The 22,417-nt window shown below is 37.5% G+C and overlaps 1 protein-coding gene across 1 annotated transcript in view; it reads right to left on the bottom strand.

Annotated features, from left to right (window-relative positions):
- Positions 1-22,417, bottom strand: part of LRP2 (LDL receptor related protein 2) — a 118,745-nt gene that overhangs the window by 1,904 nt on the left and 94,424 nt on the right. The window contains 17 exon segments of the mRNA XM_032114910.1: positions 50-121; positions 1,373-1,480; positions 1,576-1,695; positions 3,676-3,805; positions 6,396-6,516; positions 6,675-6,742; positions 7,315-7,405; positions 9,317-9,436; positions 9,944-10,120; positions 10,564-10,784; positions 11,429-11,557; positions 13,545-13,710; positions 14,495-14,638; positions 16,265-16,396; positions 17,728-17,859; positions 20,363-20,491; positions 22,261-22,383. Coding sequence (XP_031970801.1) covers positions 50-121; positions 1,373-1,480; positions 1,576-1,695; positions 3,676-3,805; positions 6,396-6,516; positions 6,675-6,742; positions 7,315-7,405; positions 9,317-9,436; positions 9,944-10,120; positions 10,564-10,784; positions 11,429-11,557; positions 13,545-13,710; positions 14,495-14,638; positions 16,265-16,396; positions 17,728-17,859; positions 20,363-20,491; positions 22,261-22,383 — 2,183 coding nt within the window.

The raw sequence follows: 22,417 nt of genomic DNA, 5'->3' as shown, positions 1-22,417 counted from the left end.
TCCAGTAGTACATTAGCTAAAAAATAGAATTATATAATATAAACAATACCTCGGCATATATTGGGTTTTCAAAATTAGTGTTTTGTTTCTTTTTTCTCTTGAAGAAACTCCACTTTGATTCCTGAAACATAAAAATTATTAGAACTCTATACATTTTTCTCAAAACTTCTCTGGAAACTGCCATTACAATGTCTTGCATTGACTGCTACTGCAGTGATTTTAGATGGGTGTTCTTAGATCACTATGTTGTAATTCTAAGCATGGAACCCAAATTTCTTTTTTGCTAGATAACCAAGTTATTTCACCTAAAGAAGTACTCATACAAGGCTAGGCAATCAAAATTACTAAATTACTTCATGGAAGCCTGTCATTCCAGACAAGTACATCAAAGAGTAAAAAACTGTCTCGAAAACAACACAAGAGAAATTATTGAGGGACATGAAACTACAATAGGTTGACAGAGCTGTCATTTCAAAGCCCATCAGAGGCACTTTTAGTGAAAAATGTATGAAAACAGTCCTGTACATAAGCCACCATCAGCTCATTCAGATGGATTTTAAGATATAAAAATGTGTCTTCCATGAATCATTAGTAATCTAGATGAGGCAATATTTTGATCTTGATTGTTAAAATGTTCTGCAAGAACATAGAGAACAATGTCTTAAAGGTCTTAAATGTCTTAAAGATCTTTGCTAGTTCTTTTAAATATGGATAAAATTACAAATAAATGAGGAAAAAGTCAGGACAGTACACTGACTAAACGTCTTATTTCAATCTTTCATATCACAACCCCCTGGGCTTTCACTGTTTTAAACAAAACTTCTTGTGTTTCTTGTGTTTTCTTCTCCTATTTCATAGGGGGGAAAGCAAACTAAAAAACCCCCCACACTCTGCTGCTTCTATCAAGGTATAATTCATTAAGGGTTTACAAATAATTGTTAAAAGTCTGAAGCAAAGCCTTAGTTATAATAATTTCTGCTGGGGAGCAGTGATAATTTACAGCAGTTACATGACAATTTTCAGATTAGTACCTGCCCTCAAAATGAAGTACAACAACCAGTGAAAAGAAACTCTGTTCACTTCAAAATAACTAGGTGGGCCAGGAAGAAGAGGGGGTTTAATCCAAATAGATCCTTATTGTGTGCCTTAAGTAACTCCGTGCTTGTGCTGCTTTTCTCTTATCAAACTGTTGCTGACTGGCTACAGTAAATCTTGTAAATATGGTCCAGTTAGCTGGACTTGATGCAGGTGATGTGCCAAGTCCATGGCATTATTTAAAGAGAATTGAAACTGTACTGTAGCTTCCCTAACAATTCCATTTTTCTGATCTGGAGCAGAAAACAAGCAGCCTTAGAGCATTTCTGTTTCCTACCTGAGGTACATCTGTACTCTGAGGGGTTTCCTTTGGGCTAGTAGATATGCCAGAGGAATACACAGGATTTTCAAAATTTTCATTTTCCTCACTGCCAGCTGCTGCTACCTGTAGGAGAAGAAAGAAAATCAACATTCTTCAAACAAGAAAAGGTGGTCAAAAGGGAAAACGAAAGGTGAAAGTCAAGCTTAAATTTATCTTACAAGTGTTGGCCGAACGACTGTAACTGCACCAGCTGTGCTGGTTCCACCATCTCTGGTTGTATACATTGGGTTTTCAAATGTGATTGGCTGTTTCCCTGACTCCACTGCAAAGTTTTCATTCTATGGAGGAAAAAAAAACCAACAATAATTGTAGTGCAATAAACACCTCCGTACTCCTAGGAATTACATGTAGTCAAACTCTTCATCTTGGGGAACAACACGTTTACTTTCACACAGGCTTAGACAAAACCTAGTGTATGTTAAAATCTTAACATCAGTTTACTTTTACTCCCTGACTTAGCAGCCTGGACTACTGATTGTTCCAATATTACCCCATTTCCTAGCAGGACAAAAACCCTCACACACATTTCAATACTTGATCCAAAGTATTTTATGATGAGGAAAGACAACTTTCACAAATCATATCTTCAACAGGCAAGAGATATCAAAGGAAGAATAATCTCCAAAAAAATATTTTAATTTAGAGATCTCAAAATGACATACAACTTAATAAGCAGTAGCTGATACATAAAAGAATGGGATTCACTCATTTTGTCCCAGCAAGGAGATTGCTATGTTTTTTGAGACAAAGTAGGAAGTGCAGTATGTCCCCTTACTTATGTGAGATGAGTTACATCAGGTAGAAGGATAATGAAAACAAAACCCCACCCAGACTCACTTGTCCTTCTCTTTGACACAGCCTCATCACAGAACTAGCAGGGAACAGCACAGGAATAGTACAGCAGCTAGTTCCTTAAACCTGCCTCATTTTCACAAACCACTCCATACCACATGGATTCATGCTTTGTGCTACCAGAACACAGCTTTTTATAACACAGGAAACTCTTGTCAGCTCCCTCAAACTAGCTTGGCTAAGAATAGCCCCATTGAAAAATATCCCTCTAACATCTACTCATGCATAAATGATGTTAAAATTTTAGGAGGCACATCCCACAGTTCTTCACTGCTGTACTCCAAACCCTTTGAATTCTTTCCAAGTGAATATAACTATTTTTTGTTTATACTCTGAAAACATAGGGAAAACTAACACCACATAAGTAAAAATAGCCTGGATCCAGGTCTGCTATTCGCAATGTATAAACTGCATTGCTTGAACCTCAGCATGTCAGTGTTAGGCCAGAAAATGCCAAGTACGGTCAAGTTCTTTGTGCATGAAAAAGATTTGGGGTAATATACAAGCCTAAAGCTATTTTCCCAGTATTTACCGAAATGTTCATATGGGTGTTTTGTTACACAAGCTGCCTAGTTTTAACAAAGACTGTGTTTCTTTATCTAGGCAAAGGCCATTTATTTATATTAGGAGCTTATCTTCTCTAGCTATTTCATTTCATATCCATTCACCATCAGTTTAGGGAGTTTCCACTTTATACTGGGCAGCAAGTGCTTACTATTCAAACGTACCCATGATCTGCTTCCTACAAGTAAAAATAATTTGTACATTGTACTTCTTGGGGTAAACGGGAATATATTTCCCATGGAACATCTATATAGTATAGAAAACACAAGGATCTGCTATTTCTCAGATGTGCATAACAAAACATGGATGAAGTAGAGTTAGCTTTATGATATCCCCATAACTATTAAAACATGACTTTTTAAGATAAATTAAGAAATTGTCAAATCTATACTGTGTTGCGCAAAATAGTGAATCCTGTGGTTAGGCTTGAGTTTTACCTCTGAATTCTCTAACATACCATCTGGTTTTGAAAACCACACATTTTAAATTGTTCTATGGAACACAAAGGTCCTAAAAAAATTCCCTGTTACAATGCTGTTATTTGTCAACTCATTCCCTTTATATTTCATGAATATGCTGAAAGAGGAAAGGGGGTAATTGACTTAATTTCTACTACATAAATCTTGTAAAAAGTCACATTATTTTAAAGAACATCCCATATTTGTCCTTACCTTCAAATTACAAAAAGCTATTTCAGGAAACTATCAATCATTGTTCACTTCTTTTTCTAGAACACATTTATCATCTCACTATAATTTTGTAGATAAAAGGCTCCCTTCTAGCAGCTAACAATTACATTAAAAGAACACAATTTTAAAAATTGTTTGAGAACCAAGTCTTACCATTTGCATTGCTCTGTCTATAGCAGAATCTCCTCCAAAGCCGGAGACTCCTATGTCCATAGTCACATCTGCTCCAGATCGGAAAGTTACTCCATTGCCATTTTCACTAGATTTTACAAGACTGCTTAAACTACAAAAAACCCCAAACAAACAAACAAACAAAAAGAAAAATAAAGTAGAAGAGATTATACAGAGAGTTTATAATACAGGTTTTTTCACTTGTTCTTCTAAGCATAATTATCACTTTGAATTTTCGCAAGCTAGTGAGGGCACCAGAAGTTGTATTTCTTTATTAGTTCAGCAAGTTTTTTAACCTAAGTTAGCCCATTCAGAATCATCTCAACTACCTTTGTGTGCTCATGATGATGTCAAATTATTTCAGTGAATTACAATTCCCCAAAATTTATCTGCATTTTGACCACTCTTCAGTGTTGATTTAAAGACAAATGCGTGAATCCACTCATTTTTTCAAATTCATTGAAACTGATTTTTAAAACACGCATCTGAAATTGACAATATAATTCCACCAACACCTATACTGAAGATTTATGCATGCAAATCATGAAGATACCTACAAGACACTGTTTTCATACAAGCAAATGTTCAATCTGTGTATAGATTTATGACAACCACAAGTGCACACTAGATATTCATGAAAAATATTGGAAATGGTCTGAAAGCACACTGTTGGGCTCAAAATAATAAGAGGAGTGAAAGATAGAAATCAGTAACCAAATACAGGACATTCCCACACAGAAATCTGAGCATGTAACTGCCCCCCCCCCCCCCCCCCCCCCCCCCCCCCCCAGCATCTAACTCCAAAATGCTCCACAGTTAACCTCTGGTTTCATTTTGTCAAATTTGCCTAACGTGAAGGAAGGCAGAAGCACTGCCATTTGTATGTCCTCACTGGAGCTGGCTTGTGCTGGAATTCTTTCCTATGGCTGGTGCGTTGTGTACACACATTACCAGTCGGCCCTGTAGGCACCACCTGATTCAATTTTAAAAAGGTAAATCTTAGTTATGATTCCTGTACATGGACAAGTCCCATATTACAGGCAAAAGCTAAGCTATAGCTTGAGATAACTCCACTGCAAAGGTATGAGTTCACTGTTTAAAGAGGGACTGAGCAATGACAGAACTAAGACATATCCATGGCAGAAATAAATGAAAATCAAGCCTCACAGACAAAAAACTGACATCTCCTTTTCACATAGTCTCATAATTTATGTGGGAAGCATTGTTGAACAGTAAAGATCAAGTCAATACATTAAAATTGCAGCTTATTCACTATCTGACAATGCAGAAAGTTTCCATTCAAAAAAGCAGGAAACATGGAATTTCAGTGAGTAGCTTGGAGATCTCTTAAAATCTCTCTGTCCTTCAGAATTTACCTGCAAAAATATTTTGCCCCAATTTGACTACATCAACTCATGAATAAATGGGATTAGAATCATAGCATCATACAATGGTTTGGGCTGGAAGGGACCTTAAAGATCATCTAGTTTCAACCTCCCTGCCATTGGCAAGGACACCTTCCAGGTGACCAGGTTGCTCAGAGCTCCTTCCAACCCAGCCTTGAACAATGCCAGGATGGGGCATCCACGATTTTGCTGGGCAACCTGTTCTACTGTCTCACCAGACTCACAAAGTATTAATTCTTAATATCTAATCTAAACTTACTCTCTTTCAGTTTGAATCCGTTCTCCCCCTGTTCTGCCATTATGTGCCCTTGTAAAAAGTCTCTCCCCATCTTCCTTGTAGACTCCCTTCACCTACTGGAAAACCGCCATTAGGTCACCCCTAAACCTTCTCTTTTCCAGGCTGAACAAACCCAATTCTCTCAGCCTTTCTATGCAGGAGAGTTGCTCCATCCCTCTAATCATCTTGGTGGTCTTCATCTGGGCTCACTCAGTGTTATTAGCTCAGTGTAATCCTCCAGTGAGGAAGCAGTTATAGCTTCATCCACATTACTGATTACAGTGATTTAATTACATTGATTTAAGAGCCATTACTGGGAAACTGGTGCAAGGACTATGAAGATGTGCCTTTATGCCTTTCAAAACACATAATTTGCTTAAAGCTAAAAAAAATTCAAAGCATCATATTCTGATATCCTTTTAAAAAAATTAATTTAAATAATTTCAAATATATTTTCTTCATCTTCCCTTGATTTAAGACATCAAATATTTTTGATGACATTCCACAAAGCTGGTTTTCACTGGACAGTATGACTGTCAGCAGTGTAGTCATTGTCTCCAGCATTGGAACCGGAAGTTACCTACATACATGCCATATTTATTAGCAGATGAATACAGCATTGCAGATGAGCTCAGCCTTTCCATGTTAAAAGATCTCTTCAAATCATCTCATGTCAAAGTTTTATAAAAAACTAAAACATTTAACTATGATCTTTTGTATCTTTTTGAACTGAATATGCAGCTTCAGATCTGGTAAACAGTCTTCTATATTGCTCATTATTTAAAAGCTAATTTAGAATGTCAAAGGGTTTTACAATCATCCTTTGCTACACAATAATGATCAGCCATGGTATTGCTTGGAATGAAAAATTCACTGGAGCTGCTGCAACACTTCGCTTTCCATATTCCACCAGAACGGGCACACAACAAAAAAAAAAAATTGATTTTCCAGAAATATTTAGAAACAATTACGCATTTGCAGTTCATTACATTCCCGCTCTGAAAGCCTTCAAAACATACCTTGGTAGCTTGGGAAGCGCTGGTAGAAGGGAGCCTGTTCGTCTGTAGTTAAAAAAGCCTCCAACCACTAACACTCCAATTATTATGATTAGTATGACTGTCAGCAACACTGCTACTGCTGCTGCCAAAGACAGAAGAATAAGAAAACGTTCAAGCAAGCATAGTTCAGTGCAAAAAAGAGCCCAGAGAATTAGAAGCCTGACCCTGAACAGGTGTCATGGTGAGGTATTACATGTTCTTTAGCTCAAATGTCAAGTGCAATATATACTTGAAGCTTACTTGTTCCAGGAGGGACTCCTTTTGACAATCCTATTTCACAATAATTCCCAGTGTATCCATAAGAACATCTGTAAATGTAAGAAGGACAGCTCACTGAACGGCTTTTAGGAAGTTTAGGATCTCAGCGGTATTATTATATTCTGCAGTGTTTACCTAAAACCCATGAATTTTAACTCCATGAACAGTAATTATATATTTCACTGACTGTATGTAAATATAGTGTGTCTGCTATATTCAGAGAATTAAAAGTGAAAATCAAAATTGCTGAGTCAGAAGGTCTGTTTTCAGTGGAGCACTGGTGACACCTGTTGGCTGTTCCAAGCAACATTTATTGAGAGTTACTTTTCCATTGTTACAATTTTTGGGTATAGCATTTTATTAGACTCTTCAGAGGTTTGCCTTTCTGGGTTTTTGGTTTTGGTGCTTGTTTGGGGTTTTTCTTCCCCAAACTGATGCATTTACATTACTTATTTGCTGATATTTTTATGCATGTGTTTTTCCGTAGTTGTTGTAAAAATGCTACTGCAGATGTATGACACCTTCTGAAGTGTTTCCAACAGATTTCAAAGAGTTTAATTGTTTCGTGAGACTAAATCAGCACAGTCTGAGCCAGAATTACCCTAAAAACATACTGACTTACTTGCATTTGGGAAGACTGCTTTCATCTATATAGCATGTTCCTCCATTCATGCACCTGCAAGCTGGTGGCATTGTGGGAGGGGATTCAATAGCTGCAAAATTCAAAAGCCATATAGGCATTATCAAGACATCCTCAACAAACTAAATAATACCAATAACGCATTTTCTTTGTCTCTATAGATCTTGCATATGCAAACTCACAGGCTACTTTTCCGAATTTTTGGTTTTGATAGCACATGTGCTTGTTGCTCTTGTGTCAATTTTTTTCTGCCAAATCAGCTTAAATTAATTGAAGCAAAACCTGTTCTCAGAACATAATGACTTAGTAGAGTGTGGGCATAGTCAGCTCAAGAGCTGTATGTCTGCTCACTCTCTTTTGTTCATGCAATACAGACCAACACCACCCTTCAAACCTCTCCATTCAGAAAGCAGCAATGCCTTCTCTCTTTTGCCCAGACTCTTCCATTCTAGCAGCAGGAAGTTGCACGGAGAAGGCCAAACTGGAGTGCATTCACTTATGAAGAAAAGCAATGCATGGAAATGCACATACAGGAGGAGCATTATTTGAATGCTGAATCAAGGGGGAAAAAAAAAATCATACTAGCCCTCAGTAAGAGCTCAGGATATGCTGTCAGAAAAGTGTACTTAACCTAGGAAAAGCCCTGGACCTGAGTCATTATTATAGGCTATAGATTGAGGATGGACTTTGACAGTCCATCTTACGCAGATGAGTCAGATCATAGTACTTTTGTCACAAAATTGTAATCACCCAGAGGTACAGGAAGTGTGTAGCTACAATGTTTCTTACAGCTAAAACTCCCTTCAAGTCAATGGGTTACAAAAACAGGAAATGCAGAGGTTCTACAGGCCGTTTCTCAGTAGCTGCAATATGAGCAAAGGGCCAAATAAACTAAATGTACGTACAAAGGCTATGTTTGGTCACTGCACAAGTGACTACACAGTTTTCTTAATTCCCAAACATTTTATGTAAAGCAGTTTCAGCAAATATCAAATTCAGTGTCCCCAGAGCAATAAGCAGCAATTAGCAAATGCAATCAACACTGTGATTGATCCCTAACTTAAACAATATTGTATACATTCACTGACTATTACATATTACTAGCACCTCTTTCTGCAGCTCACACCATGTGGCAATAGGAATAATCACTAATAATTATTAAGAAAATGTAACTTAGAGGTAAGGCGGTGTAAAAAGTTATGACATTTTCCCTTTAAGTGCAAAAATAATATAATTCAGAGAAGATTAACCATAGGAAAGATGCCAGACACAATGTTAAAAATCGTAATACATTAAAGATATATTCCAAGGACAAGCACAAGGACATCTACAGCTACCACCCACACCACTATAAGCTAAGAATGCAGACTCTTGGCTAGAGAGAAATAGAAATCCTGCAGTGGTATTTTCGTTCTTCTCAGTAAAGGCTGAGCAGTTCTATTTTATTTGTCCTCCTGGAAGCACTGTGAGGGTTTTGCTGCAATGCAACAATCAAGCATGAAATTCTAGTGCCTGAAAGGCTTTCCAGAGTATGATAATTATCTAGAAGTTCTCTCTGTCCACACTCTTGAGTTCGGTAAGTTTTGGTTTAAGTTTCTATGATACTGATTAAGCAAGAGCTTTTACAGAATTGTAAGCAAAATTATTAACAATAATATGTCAGAAATTCTTAGTTCTGAAATCAGCACATTCTGAAAAAAAATATTTTGGAATTTCAAAACAAAAATCAGAAAGTGCGACCACTAGTCTAGTTGGAGTGACAGACCTATATCCATTTTACAAATGACATGCAAAGAGATTAAAGAAAATGTACAAGGTGACCACAAATCAGTGATGACTGAGAATAAAAGCCAGATGTTCTGAGTCTACCAATATCTATTACATCAGTTAGCTTATCCCTCCATACTTCTAATTCAGTAATGCATTTGTATTCCTAAAGAAAAGCTTCTGTTGCTTTCATTTCCAGTTTGACAAATTATTCTACCTGCATCACATTCCGTACTGCTGCCTTCTAGGAACCGAGTCCCTTGAGGACATGAGCACGTGTATCCTCCTGGTCTCAGCAAACAGAGGTGGCTGCAGACATCTTTACAAGGATTAGGCACTGAAAAAGTGATAAAGTGATGAGGATTTTAAGAAGCAGTATTTCTGAGGTAAGGTAGGGCAATTCCATAGTCAGTGGTGTATCTTGTCAACACATCACATTTATACCAAAACCTTCCCTCTGCCTTTTCTATATTCTTAAGGGAGAGACAATGGCTACTGAGAGCTCACATAGCACCATGAACAAACTTCTTGAAGTATTAAATGATCAGCACTTTGCCAGGATAAATACATATTATGCTTGTCCTCATGATGCAGGGGAAAAAGAGAAAGGACAGGGCCATAACTTAGAGACTCAAAAGACCAGTGTGTGGTGTTCCACTGTTGATTTCATTCTGTGTGTGCAGAAAACACTTGTCAGCCTCTATTTCATTTTTAGGTCTTCAGAAACTAATACTACCATTTACTGATAGACACATTATCAAAAGGTTACTAAGCTCTTTGAAGACATCAATACCAACTTCGATTTCTTAGCAAGAAACGGCTCACTGGGATCCTGATTACCCACCTGATTGATTGTATCTGTGCTGGTGATAGATGCACACTTGGGTAAGCCACGGATTTACAGTAAGCACTTTCACTTTTTCTCCACTTCCAAATTTATCCTTCTTCCAGACTTCTCCTCGTTCTTTAGCTATCCAATATAAATGGCCTTCAAAGACATCAAGGCTGTATGGACTGCCTGCTTCTCAAAGGAACCAAATAAGAGACTATCAGCAAGCAAATCTCCAGAAGAAGTAACAAAACTGCTGTTCTTCAGCTTAAATATATTATTTATTACTTTCATTTTAAGACATATGCAGTCATACATTTATGCCCTCATATAATATGTAAGGTGCCTGACCTCTTCATATCACAGTGCCCACACTGATTAATACCGATTAATAGTATACGTAAAAAAGCAAGAATCCAATTTTCCACATTGTCCCCTATTTGGGTCATAAACTCCGCTCAGGGAGTCCAGTTACAGGCATCGCTGAGCCTGGTATGCCATTGATCACTGTATAAAGGAGAAAACACTACCAAGACTTAATGTCTGAAAAGCTCCCAAATGTAGCCCCACTTGTGAAGCCCAAGTGCTTGTTAGCACACCTCTTGGTTACTATTAATTGCATAATACGTTCTTACCTCCATGTAGTACAATGGTTCTATCTGTTCCATCAGGTCTCATGGATTCAATTATATTTTCTTTAGAATCACTCCAATAGATCCTATCATTGTTCAAATAATCAATAGAAAGACCAGTTGGCCAGCCAAGGTCTTCGGAGACCAGAGTTTGTCTTTGTTGTCCATCCATCCAGGCACATTCAATCTTTGGCTGCCTTCCCCAGTCAGTCCAATACATGAGCCTGAAAGGACAGAATGAGAAATGGATAAGGTTCAGAACTTGGTCACTGTGATTATCTTTTGGAGTTTCATGGAAAAGGTCAGTAATGGGAAAAAAAAGCTGTTCAGCAACCTATTGAACAAGCACAAAAAATAAATATCAAAAGAACATCCATCAGTCACAGTAAAGCTGTAACATCCAGGTCACTTCAGGGAGCCATGCTGCTGTATTCCAACTGAGGGAAGCACATATCACAGTATCTGATGATTTACCATTTAATCCAAGTTGCAGCAAGCCCAGCTGTTGAATGTACAAGTGCATTTACATTGCTTTTTCCTGTGGAAGAGGCTATCACTGTCCTGCTTGGAGCTGGTGAAGAGACATTCCCATCTATTTCCCTGTTTCAGTAGTAACAGAGAAATTTGGTGGGCACATAATAATGTAGAAAAGAGATTTTTATTTGAACCATCTGGCCTTGTCACCAACACAAGCATCCACATTAAATCTAATCTTAAAATGCTTTCCCATGCTCACAAACTTTGCAGTGTTAGTAAAGGGAAGTTACGGAAAACATTCCCTTAGTCTTTCCTGAAAAAATTACCACTGTGGGGTTTTTTGGTTTTGAAAAGCATTTGAAATAATTCTGGTAAGTCCTGCAGTACTCACCCACGTTTTGGATTGACAGCAATAGCTGCTGGTTGATCCAGTTGAGAAAAAACAAGCCATTTTCTATATCGTCCATCTAATTTTGCCACCTCTATGCGGTTAGTCCCTGCATCAGTCCAGTAAAGATGTCTGAATTACATAAAACACAAAACATTCCAAAAGTGAATAGTTTACACTTGGAAGAGGAATTTAAAAAAATTAAGAAGAAACTCTCTATCAGACTTGAACAAAATGAATATAATGAACCTGCATTGATTACTGAACTTGTATAGAATATACAGACCCTAAATATAGGTAAGTTTAGAAAATGTGATCTGTTGGCTCACTAGTTTTTTTCCTCTAAAAATGTTTCTGCAGCTACCTCTGGTCCCTGTCAAATAATCTTCATTGAAGGGCTACTGAAAACTTTCATTGTTAATTTTAAGAAGCAGAGGTGGCTAATAAGCATCTTTAAAGACTATGTTTTCCAGGAGATGATAAGGTTCATTACAAGAAAAATTGATTTACCATGTAATTTATGCAGCAGCTCTGGAGATACACAGCTTATTAGTTCACAGCTCCCCTCTAGACTTTTTTCTTCTGACAGACATACTAATGAATAAATTGTTGCCACATCAGATGCAAATGCTTTTAGTCCTAATAAATAGGGCACTCACTCTAGTTTTCCTTGGATTTTGTTTCTCTTTTTCATCATGCCTTTATTATTTTTTTGGCTTTAGATAATAAACAGACTCATTATTATGCGCTCACTAATTATGCAGTGCCTTCTGATTGAATAAATTATCTCCTAATTGGGCTGGGAATGTGAAAAAATACTGTAATTCCTATTTAGCAGATGAGCAGCAAGACTAAGTGTCTCAAACCATGTGTAACATTTTATATAATGTGCAGGTAATTAAATGTGGTTTTTCAAAATACATTTCAACATTGTACTGAAATCAGTGCAGCACTCTGTTTGGAGTGCTGGAGATGCTCACCAAGATGAAGCTGAAGCCTCACCAGAATGCTTATGAGATATATCCTTGATGCTTGCTCTCATGACCATAGGGATTTGTGACTAGAGATTCAGACACTCCCTTCTGCCATCAGAGATATTTTGTTTTCTAGGTGCCTCCAGTTCATGAAGCAAACAGCAAAATAACCCAAGGGCTAGCCCAGACCCTATTTCTAAACGACTCTATCTCTAAACTACTGGAAGAAAAGATAAATTTTTTCACTTTTTCTCAGGATTTTGTATCCAAAATCTGGCAACAGCATTCAGAAGTTGGACTAATCTCCATAACCTCTGTCCATTCAGCTTCAAACAGAATTCTGACTACGTTTCATAGTGTTCATCTACAAACATCACGTTCCTCTCAACATTATACTAAATGAATTACAGCTATGTCTGTTCACCACATCCTTTAACAGTTATATTGCAAAATGAAATGACACCATAAACATCAGAGTCAAACTCCCAAGAGTCAGGCCCAGCTTTGTCCCAGCTTTTCTCAAAGGTAGTAAACATAAGGAGTGATCTCAGGATTTCTATGATTAAGTAAAAAAAAATTACCATGTTTAAGGCTAAAAAAATCCACAGCCAATAAAAGGGAGGAAAAACTGTGAAATACAATTACAAAAATGTAACCATTTTCTGAGAAAACACATCTATTCGTCAAACTTCATAGCTACTTCTGGTTTGGAATTGCTCATATAGCACAGGGTTGGCAAGGAATGAGCAAAGATAAAAGACAAAATTCCATTTTGGACTGGGGAGCTTTCCTTCCCACAGCAAAGAAAGCTTGTTCCCTGGAGCCTACCTAAGTCATTGAAGAAGAATCCATCTGACATGAAGGCTAATGTATTATCAATCACTTCACTGAAGCACAATTGATCTGCCAGTTGCAGAGTAATGCCACCTTCCTCAGAGAATATGTGATGCAGTCAGCCTCATGCATTTTATCTATTAACCTGCTGTCTGGGCAAGGACAGATGACTACATTGTCCTGAACTACCTTCAGACTAGACATATTCAGAGACAATTCATAAGGAAGAAAAAAAGTGGATTTTGCACAGCCTGATCAAATACTTGACACATTCAAGGTACAGCATTTTTCTAGCTTTTCAGTGTACTTACCTTCCAACCCAGTCAACAGCTAACCCATCGGGCTTAACTATGTATTTGAGATTCAAGTCAACTTCCTTTGTTGGATTGTTCCTACTGCTGTCAAACGTGGGGAGATAAGCACGTTTGATGGCTCCAAACTCAGAACCCTGTCCCAGAATACTGAAGTACACAATACCTTAAAAAACAAAAGACGACAAATGTCGAGTTAATTACATATTTGTTGAAAATTCTAATCTTTCTGAGGTTATTGTGTGAAGTTACCAGCTGCATTTATCTGTGAATAAGGTAAAAGTTGTCTGTTCAACTAAATTACATTGTGTTAGTATGTAAATTTTAAAGTCATCCATCATAGGCAAGATACACATCTAAAGTGATCTTGAGCTGTATTATCAAGAAATATATATCACATTTTTCAAGAGTAGAGGATCTTAGCTCTGAAACCTTTACACATGACTTTAAGAGTCATTTAGACACTTATAACCCTAAGGAGCAAGTATGGCCCAGGACAGTGGCCTGTGGAAATGGCAAAAATAGGGAACCTGAAGAAGAAGCAAAAATGTAAGTTAATACAGGGATCTATTGGCTATTCCTGCTTAGTATAAGGATTAGTTCTTGCAAGACTTGTGCCAGGTTTGGGAATTGGCAGAGGCAGAAGAAAAAGGAAAGGGTTAATTAATAACAGTCCTCTACTGCAGCATAATCCTAAAGAGCTACAATTCTACAGCTAAATTCACACTGAAATGAAAGGAAAACCAGATCAAAATCTAGATAAACTAAATTAAAGCATTAAAAAAACCACACTGATACTGGAGAATGAGTAGAGGTGAGGGGCACATTCAACTGAGACCTGGCCAGTTGATCTAATTTGATTTTGCTTTCCAGTGTAAATTAAACACCTATGATACAGAAATGCACCTTTTTTAACCAACCATTGCATGGTTGAGTACTAGCATACTCACTCAGGCCTATCCCTTCAGGGTCCCAGTCATAATCCAGAGCTTGGATGCGCTCCTGATTATCGATATAGTCGGAGTATTGTTCTGATGAGATATTGTACCTTCGAATCCTCACATTATCTGGCAGCAGTAACAATGGAGGATTACCTGGGAAACAATAATGAATTTACTTTCATGTCTTTCTCATTTTAGAAAAAACAGATGAAAATCACTTCTAAACTAAATGGGATTTTCACAAGTTGTATCTGTACAAGAAGCAGCGGGAATGTAGAGACACTTCTAAAGCTTCAGAGATATTCAAACTTCATGGTTTTGCAAAATTCATAAAAATTTAAATGCTTACCACTGAGGATATTATTATTGCTCTCACCATAGATCTCGTGCAGAGATAATTCCTTAAAAATGCTTAAACATTACATTGTTGGCATATCACCACATCTCAAAAACAGAATGCCACTACACACTACACAATTCCACTTTCCCTCTCCAAGTACAGCTAGCAATTTTGAAAGTACAAATAAATTGCCAGTCCCTTAAGCCGTGACATGTCAAAGTTCTACCTTATTGTTTTTAAATTCTAATATCTCCATATTCAGATGAATGTTCTCCTGACCACAGTTTAATTTTGGGTTAGCCTAATAACATCCCATTTGGCCGTCATTTATGAGGGCTGTGAGATTGTACTATAAAGCATGGCAGAATTCTGGACATACATAGAAATAGAACTTTAGGCACAACAAATTTCATTATGTTACCAGCTACAGTTATATTATATTCTATCACTTAGCCTTGAACACTTTGTGTGTCTAGATGCTTCCTGAATAAAGCCTGTGAAGAAGGGTATCAAAAGAAGTGGATTTCTGACACATGCACAAAGAGGCAGCCAGGCAGAAACTGAGGTGTAAACGTCCTTTTGCATTTCCAGCCAAACACTCAGCAGTAAATATTTGCTGAACTAGGCCCCTGGACTGGTAACCTGGAGATGCCATATTACAAATAATTTTTAGGTTTCAAAGCCTCCAGTAGCATGTAGGTTTGGTCAGAGGCATTCTGTTCGACTATTTGACTAGGCACACCATATTTCTATCATTTATCTGTTACAGCTATTAAAGTGTAACTACTTTTCTAAACGCAGTACTGTTTTTGTTTTTGATATAACACTGCTCCATTGTCACTTTTTTCTATTTTCTTCACCTCTTTTCTTTTATTATTACTGATCTATTACTATTATTTTCTGAATCAACTCTACCTATTCAAGGACTCCCACACACTGTAGTCACTGCACTGAGGTATGATAAAAAGTCAGTGACTGATCTGAAACACTGGCCAAAGTCCTTCTGTTTGTGTGCATCAGTCCATGAACAATGAATGGCAACCTGTCATCAAACTGCCTTTGATTTATGCTAGTTTAATGAAACTTTTTTCTGGTGCATTATTTTGTTGAAAAAATCTAAACTTCAGCAATCAGCAACATTAATTTCCTTCTGATGACAACCACAGGATACCATGTTTATGTTTGCAGAAAATTTCAGGAGAAACGAAGGCAGGCATCCAAATCAAGGTATTATTTCTAATGTTTACAATTGGAAGCAGAGCTGAGCGCTTTTATTCCTGGTTATAGAATAGGTGGAATACACAGATAATATTATCTTACAAAATAAGGTTTGGTTTTCATTATTCCCTTCTTATAAAAGAGAGTATTACATTCAATAAGTTGCTATATTGCACTTGCTCTTTACATGTGGCAATCAATCTCGCTATCAGTTAACATACCATCAGCTGCACACTGTTTGCCTTGTTGATCACCCACAGACCTGAAGCCATCTGCACAGAAACATTCATAGCTTCCTTTGGAATTCCTGCAGTCCTGGGTGCATGTTCCAAAGATCTCACACTCATTGATATCTAGACACAAGAAGAGAAAATATTGCTAGAACTTGATCTCTTTCTTGTTTAGTCTTTAGGAGTCTCAAGGCTGACCTCATTGCTCTCTACAACCCCCTCAAGGGGGGCTGTACTGAGGTGGGAGCCAGTCTCTTCTACGGTGCCTGCAGTGAGAGGAGCTGAGGAGATGGTCTTAAGATGAGACTGGGGAAATTCAGGTTAGATATTAGAAAAAAACCCTTTCACTCTTAGGGTGGTCAGGTATCAGAGAAGGTTGCCCAGGGAGGCAGTGGTCACCATCCCTGGAGGTGTTTCAGAGGCATCTGCATCTGGTGCTGGGTGATGGTTTAGTGGTTTAGGGGTTACAGTGGTGGTGCTGGGTTGACCATTGGACTGGATATCCTTAAAGGCCTCTTCCAACCTTGATGATTCTATGCTGGTCATCTTTATTCCATGAAGTGGTAGGTTTGTGCCTTCCTCACATACTCTAAAAGATCAGTGACCTGATAAGCAATCCTTAAAATCACCATCTGTTATCACACAGAACTCTTCATCATTCATCTACTTTTTACGATGTCTTAAATACAGATTGCCAATAACTGCCTTACTGCATTCATGCTTAACAAATTTATTTTTAGATTTATTTTTGTGTGAAATGAATAAGGCAAGACAAAAGATAAGGTATGACTAAAATGAGATGCAAGAGCAAAGTTGTCTTGAAATGCTGAAGCAAAGACACATAGTCCTCAGAAACTGTATCAGCAGGAAGGAAAGGGAGGGGTGGCCTTGGATCATGTTTAATAAAATTACACAAATTGTCCACAAGAGCTGGGAGAAACAAGCAGAAATGTTCTCATCTAAACATACTGAAATAGCAACTGGTAAGGTATTATACTGCATGACCACAAATATGGCCTTTGAGTAGACTCCTCACCACATTTTATCTGCATAAAACCCAGGGCAAAAATATGGCACAACACACCTTTTCGGTAGGTCTGTTTGGGAGCAGAACAGAAGGAGAGTATAATCTCCAGTAAGTTTGTTTTCAATAAGAAAAAAAAACCCATCAAATTTCTATCCCTCAGATTGCAAAGATATGACAAAACCTATATGCAAAAACATATCTACAGCCACCAAAAGCTTAAAAGAAGTCTGAACTGGGGAGACAATTTTTTGTTGAATGATGAATACATGATAGAAAACACGGCTCAGCAGCAAAACTTTTTAGGAAGCATCTGCTAAATGTATAAAAATCCTGTTAGAACGTGAAAATGAGTGGTCACATTTGAATGATGAAGTGACAGGTCACTGAACACTTATCAGTGAGAAGATATTTACAAGATTAAAAATACCTTCACAGGAGTTGCGGTTAGTTTCACTGGCCTTGTACCCTGGCCTACAGGAACAGATAAAGCCTCCTTCATTCAGGTTGGTACAGTTATGTTCACAGATATTTTCTGCACAAGTTCGCTCTGTTCCAGGATCTGAAGGAAAAAAAAAAGGAAATGAAAGAAAGCAAATGATACAATTATAACCAGAAAACTAAGTGATAAGTGGAAGGCATAAAAATTTGGTCATTTGGTCATACAATTGAAAACAGTTTTCAGGTAGATAAAGTTAGTTTCCTTTCCTTTTTTTCTAACAAAAATTAGAAGACAATGATAACCACTGGCCAAGAGAGTTGTCAACTGAAAACAAGAGAACAGGGTCAGGATAAGAGCCATAACCATTAAAGCTTATTTCCGCTGTTGATATTACCATGTCCCGCAGCCGTAGGGAGGAGGAGAGGAAGATCCAACAGGCAGGAATTGTGCAGCAAGATTGATTCATTTAATTATTTTACAAACTCTTTTTCGGACTTTTTTCTTCATAGTCTAATTGGACAAAGGATCAGCCACCCCTTGGGGTGACTGGCTAAAATCCTAAAACCTCCATTGTCAAAATATTTTCCTACTGTACTATAAACAAAGTTCTACAAGGTCGCAGGTGTTCATGGTTTACAGAACTTCTGCTAATCTCTTCATGAGAGAGAAAAGTATCCCACGGGCTTGGAAGAAGCAGGAAAATTCCTTGCTAACAGCATTTTTGTATCCACAAAAGCTCACCTTGCTTAAGAGAAATTACATTCTACATTACCATCAATCTGCAGCAACTGCAGAATTTAAGAGATTTGACTCTAACTCTTAACTTTGCCAACATACCTCTTTCTTATCCAGTGCTTTCTTATCAGCTGAACAAGAAATATTCTCAATTAATATCATGCATAACACAGGCTCTACATTATTAATATCTGGAAACTAGAGAGAAGATGACATGTAGTTCATGCCAAACCTAATCTAAAGCCTACTGAAGTCAGTACAGGTCATTGCACAGAATGCACTGCCCTTTAAAACATTCCTATAATGGAAAAGCCAAGCCAGGGATAATAGTCAGTCTCTAACAGATCACGAAAATTATACTCCTCTGAAAGTACATATAGAATTATATTGGTTCTGACATACTCCATAGATGCACGAAATACTTGAGTACAAACTCAAATGTGTTATAGAAGCAGAAAAGATAAATAATATGATTATTGGCAGATCGTGAGGAAAAGATACAGATGTATAGCAAAAACTTTACATTAAGCTGATTATCTCCTTTTTACATAGACATTCCAGTGCTGATTAAATTAAGTTTAAACAGCTCAATTTAGCATACATGTAAGAAGCATAAATTCATTGTACACACACACACACACACACAAATATTCTATTTTCATTATAGCGGGTATTTGATGTTGGGAAGGCTCCAAATGTTACCATCTGATCTGTATTCACATTTATCCCCAAAGAGCAGAATGCAGACATCAGAACGTGTCTGTTTCACAATTTCATAGCCTTTTTATACTTCTATATTTTCATCAAGTCATTGCATTAAGCTATATTACCTAAAGACCATCGGGATGGTAATTAAAACAGAGAAATCAGCTGCTTCAAAATGGACTGCACTATAGGCTTCCATGTTATTTGTATTTTGCAAGTCTGCTGGATTGCAAATTACCAGTGTAGCATTTGTCACACTTTCACTTGAAGCCATCACAGCCTGACAAATTGAAATTACAAGTTTATGCTCATATTACCACTCTGCAGCTGTCTATATATTGACATAAACAGTTAGGATTTTTTTTTCTTTTTGAGATTCCATGGAATACCCTCTCATCTCAAAGTTTAAGTCAAAACTTTTGTATTTAAATGGATGCTAGTAAATTTATAATAAATAGTTAATAAAAGCTGTACAGAGGATCTAAGAGGGCCGTCAAGCAAAGGACTGGTGGTCCTTAAAGAATTCTGTGGTCATGTCCATAAAAAGGAAAATAGAAGCATCTCAATATACTTTTATTTTTAACAGGGCTAGAGCAATGTATATCAATTCAGAGTCTGCCTGTGAATAACGCCATAGGGTTGGTCTATTGCAACTATGGTTGAAATAAATGGATGTTCTTGCCTCTGTAATGCAACCCATTTCAAAATAAGATCAAAACAAAGGTCAAACCTACTTTTTTTGTGATGCACAAATACTCTAAGCCTAAAAAAGACTGTGTTCAGAGCACTGAATTTCATAGAATCATGGAATCATTCAAGTTGAAAAAGATCTTTAAGATCATCAGGTTGTACTGTAAACCTAACCACCGCCAAGACCCACTAAGCCATGTCTCTAAATACCTCATCTACATGTTCTTGAAAGACATGTACAGAAGAATGAAAACAGAAGAGAAAATAAAATGAATGAAAATAATGAAAGAATGAAAACAGAAAATACTGTCATCACTAATTGGATAATCCTAGAACAGGCTTAGTAAAAAACAATAAAGTAATTCACACATGCTAATCAAAAACCAATAATCCTTAGTATGCTATTCAAGAAAAAACATGCATTGTTTTTAGTTTCAGAAAATTCTATTTCAACAGCATTGTAATTTTGTATTTTATTGATATTATTACTTACTGCAGCCCATTTCATCAAAATGGTCTCCACAGTCATCATAGTTGTCACAGACATAATGTAGGGGAATGCAATTTCCATTACTGCACTTGAATTCTTCTGTTTTACAAGGTCTTGGTGTTGGCTCTCTACCTACAATGAAGAAGAGAAACATTCCTCTGTCACAGTTTAAACTACAAAGTACCAATAGACAGCACTATTCCCCATTGCTAATGAGGAAGCTGATGCCATCTGGTAAAACAATGACAAGAGTACTTTGGAAGTCTATATAAAGTTAAAACCACAACCAGGATGTAACATCCTGACTTCTAGTCACATCTCCATGAACTGAAAGACATCCTGCTATTTTATTGAAAAGACAAAAGGAAAATTCTTCCTATTAATAGTTGATTGAACTTTCTTTTTAATAGTGCAAGCTTATTAATATCCTTTAATGATATACTTCATACATCTACTGCAGACTTCAGGAAATTATGGAGATATTAGTAAACTATTAACTTTAAAAATTATACAATAAAGCCAGCAAATAATATTATTAAGCAACCAAAAATATTATTAAACTTGAAAATATACAACACAGTCAGTGAGAACTACTTAAGATATCAGAGAGCAAAAACTTATTGAATATTAACAGAGCTTCCTCAGGGTCAGGGCCTAAATATCAAGATTGTTAACATGTGCTTAACAGTGCCACAACTTCAGGAAGTATCCATCTCTGTATTTTAAAAGTCCTGGCTAGCCATCCCATCCCAATTTTACAATACAGCCGAATTCTTTCTTCTTCCTCCTTTTAAGTGGGGCTCATAATAAAATGAAAAAATGTAGCTGGTGCACATAATAAAATACAATATTGTTTTGAAAATCACACTCTATACTTTCAGACAAATGTTTGCTGATTTTACTACTTGCATAGAGAGCTATAAATAGATAGTACTGTCAGAGACTGAAAATAGTTCATGCCTCAAACATTGGTATAGTTTTGCTCATTATAAAGAAGCTACAGTCAAAGAAGCTTCCCTGAAGAGTGGGACTTTGAACTGAAAGTCAAACTGTTGATTAGATAAAGGGAAATGCATTGTTCAATCATCTCAGGCTGGGGAAAGGTGTGCATCCACAAACGGCCAAAGCCACCAGCTGCAACTATCCCCAGCTGAGTTTGGGGTGGGGGGAAGAGCACAGCTGACAGAAGCCAGGTTTACACAGACTCCCCCCAGCTGACATGGGAGGACGAGGCTTTGGGTGCATGGTGCAACCTCTGGTGAAAGGCACTAAACACCCATCCTCTGATTACACAAACCGGCCCAGCTGTGGAACCCCCAGCCCCACAGGGCACACCCACGGGACTTTCACGTGAGAGGCTGGGCCCCACAGGGCTGCACATGATGGAACAGACCCAGAGTCTGCCGTGAGAGACTGACCCCCACCCCAGGGAGACACGCCAGGACACACCTACCTAGCCTGAGCATGTACACCCATGGGACTCTGTGCCTTCTGGGGGGGGGGCCTTTACCACCAAGAGGACCAGCTGGAGAGGATCAACGGAACATCTTGGGATCCATGGAGTGGTGATATTTTCCTTATTCTGTCCCTGTCACTCTTTCTCCCTCCCCCCCCCCCATTTTCTACTTCTTTCTTTCTCTCTCTCTCTCATATTTAGCATCAAATAAAACCCTTATTATTGTCACTGGCATATGGTCTTGTTTGCACCTCAATTCAGGCAGAGGCATTTCTAAGAACCTTAAAACTGGATCATAACAAGTACCAATAACCGTAGTTCAAATTATTTCATAGAGAGATCTTCTTTTCATAATTTATGGTAAACTTTGACATCTCTTTGGTATTATTAAATGTTAAGCACATCAAAATTACTGAATTTGATGCTCAATTTTGTGTAAACATACAGTGTTCTTCTTTCTCGTCACTTCCATCTCCACAGTCATCCTCCTGGTTGCATAGCTCATGACTGTATATACAGCGATTGTTTTCACATCGGAAACGGAATGGAGAGTCACAGGCAATATCCACTGAAAGCACAGAGGTCAAATCAGTCACACTTTG

This window comes from Corvus moneduloides, chromosome 7 (genome assembly GCF_009650955.1).
Source record: "Corvus moneduloides isolate bCorMon1 chromosome 7, bCorMon1.pri, whole genome shotgun sequence".
Classification (NCBI taxonomy): Eukaryota; Metazoa; Chordata; class Aves; order Passeriformes; family Corvidae; genus Corvus; species Corvus moneduloides.
The sequence above is the reverse complement of the archived record's forward strand: the minus strand, read 5'-3'. Positions and strand labels throughout refer to the sequence as shown.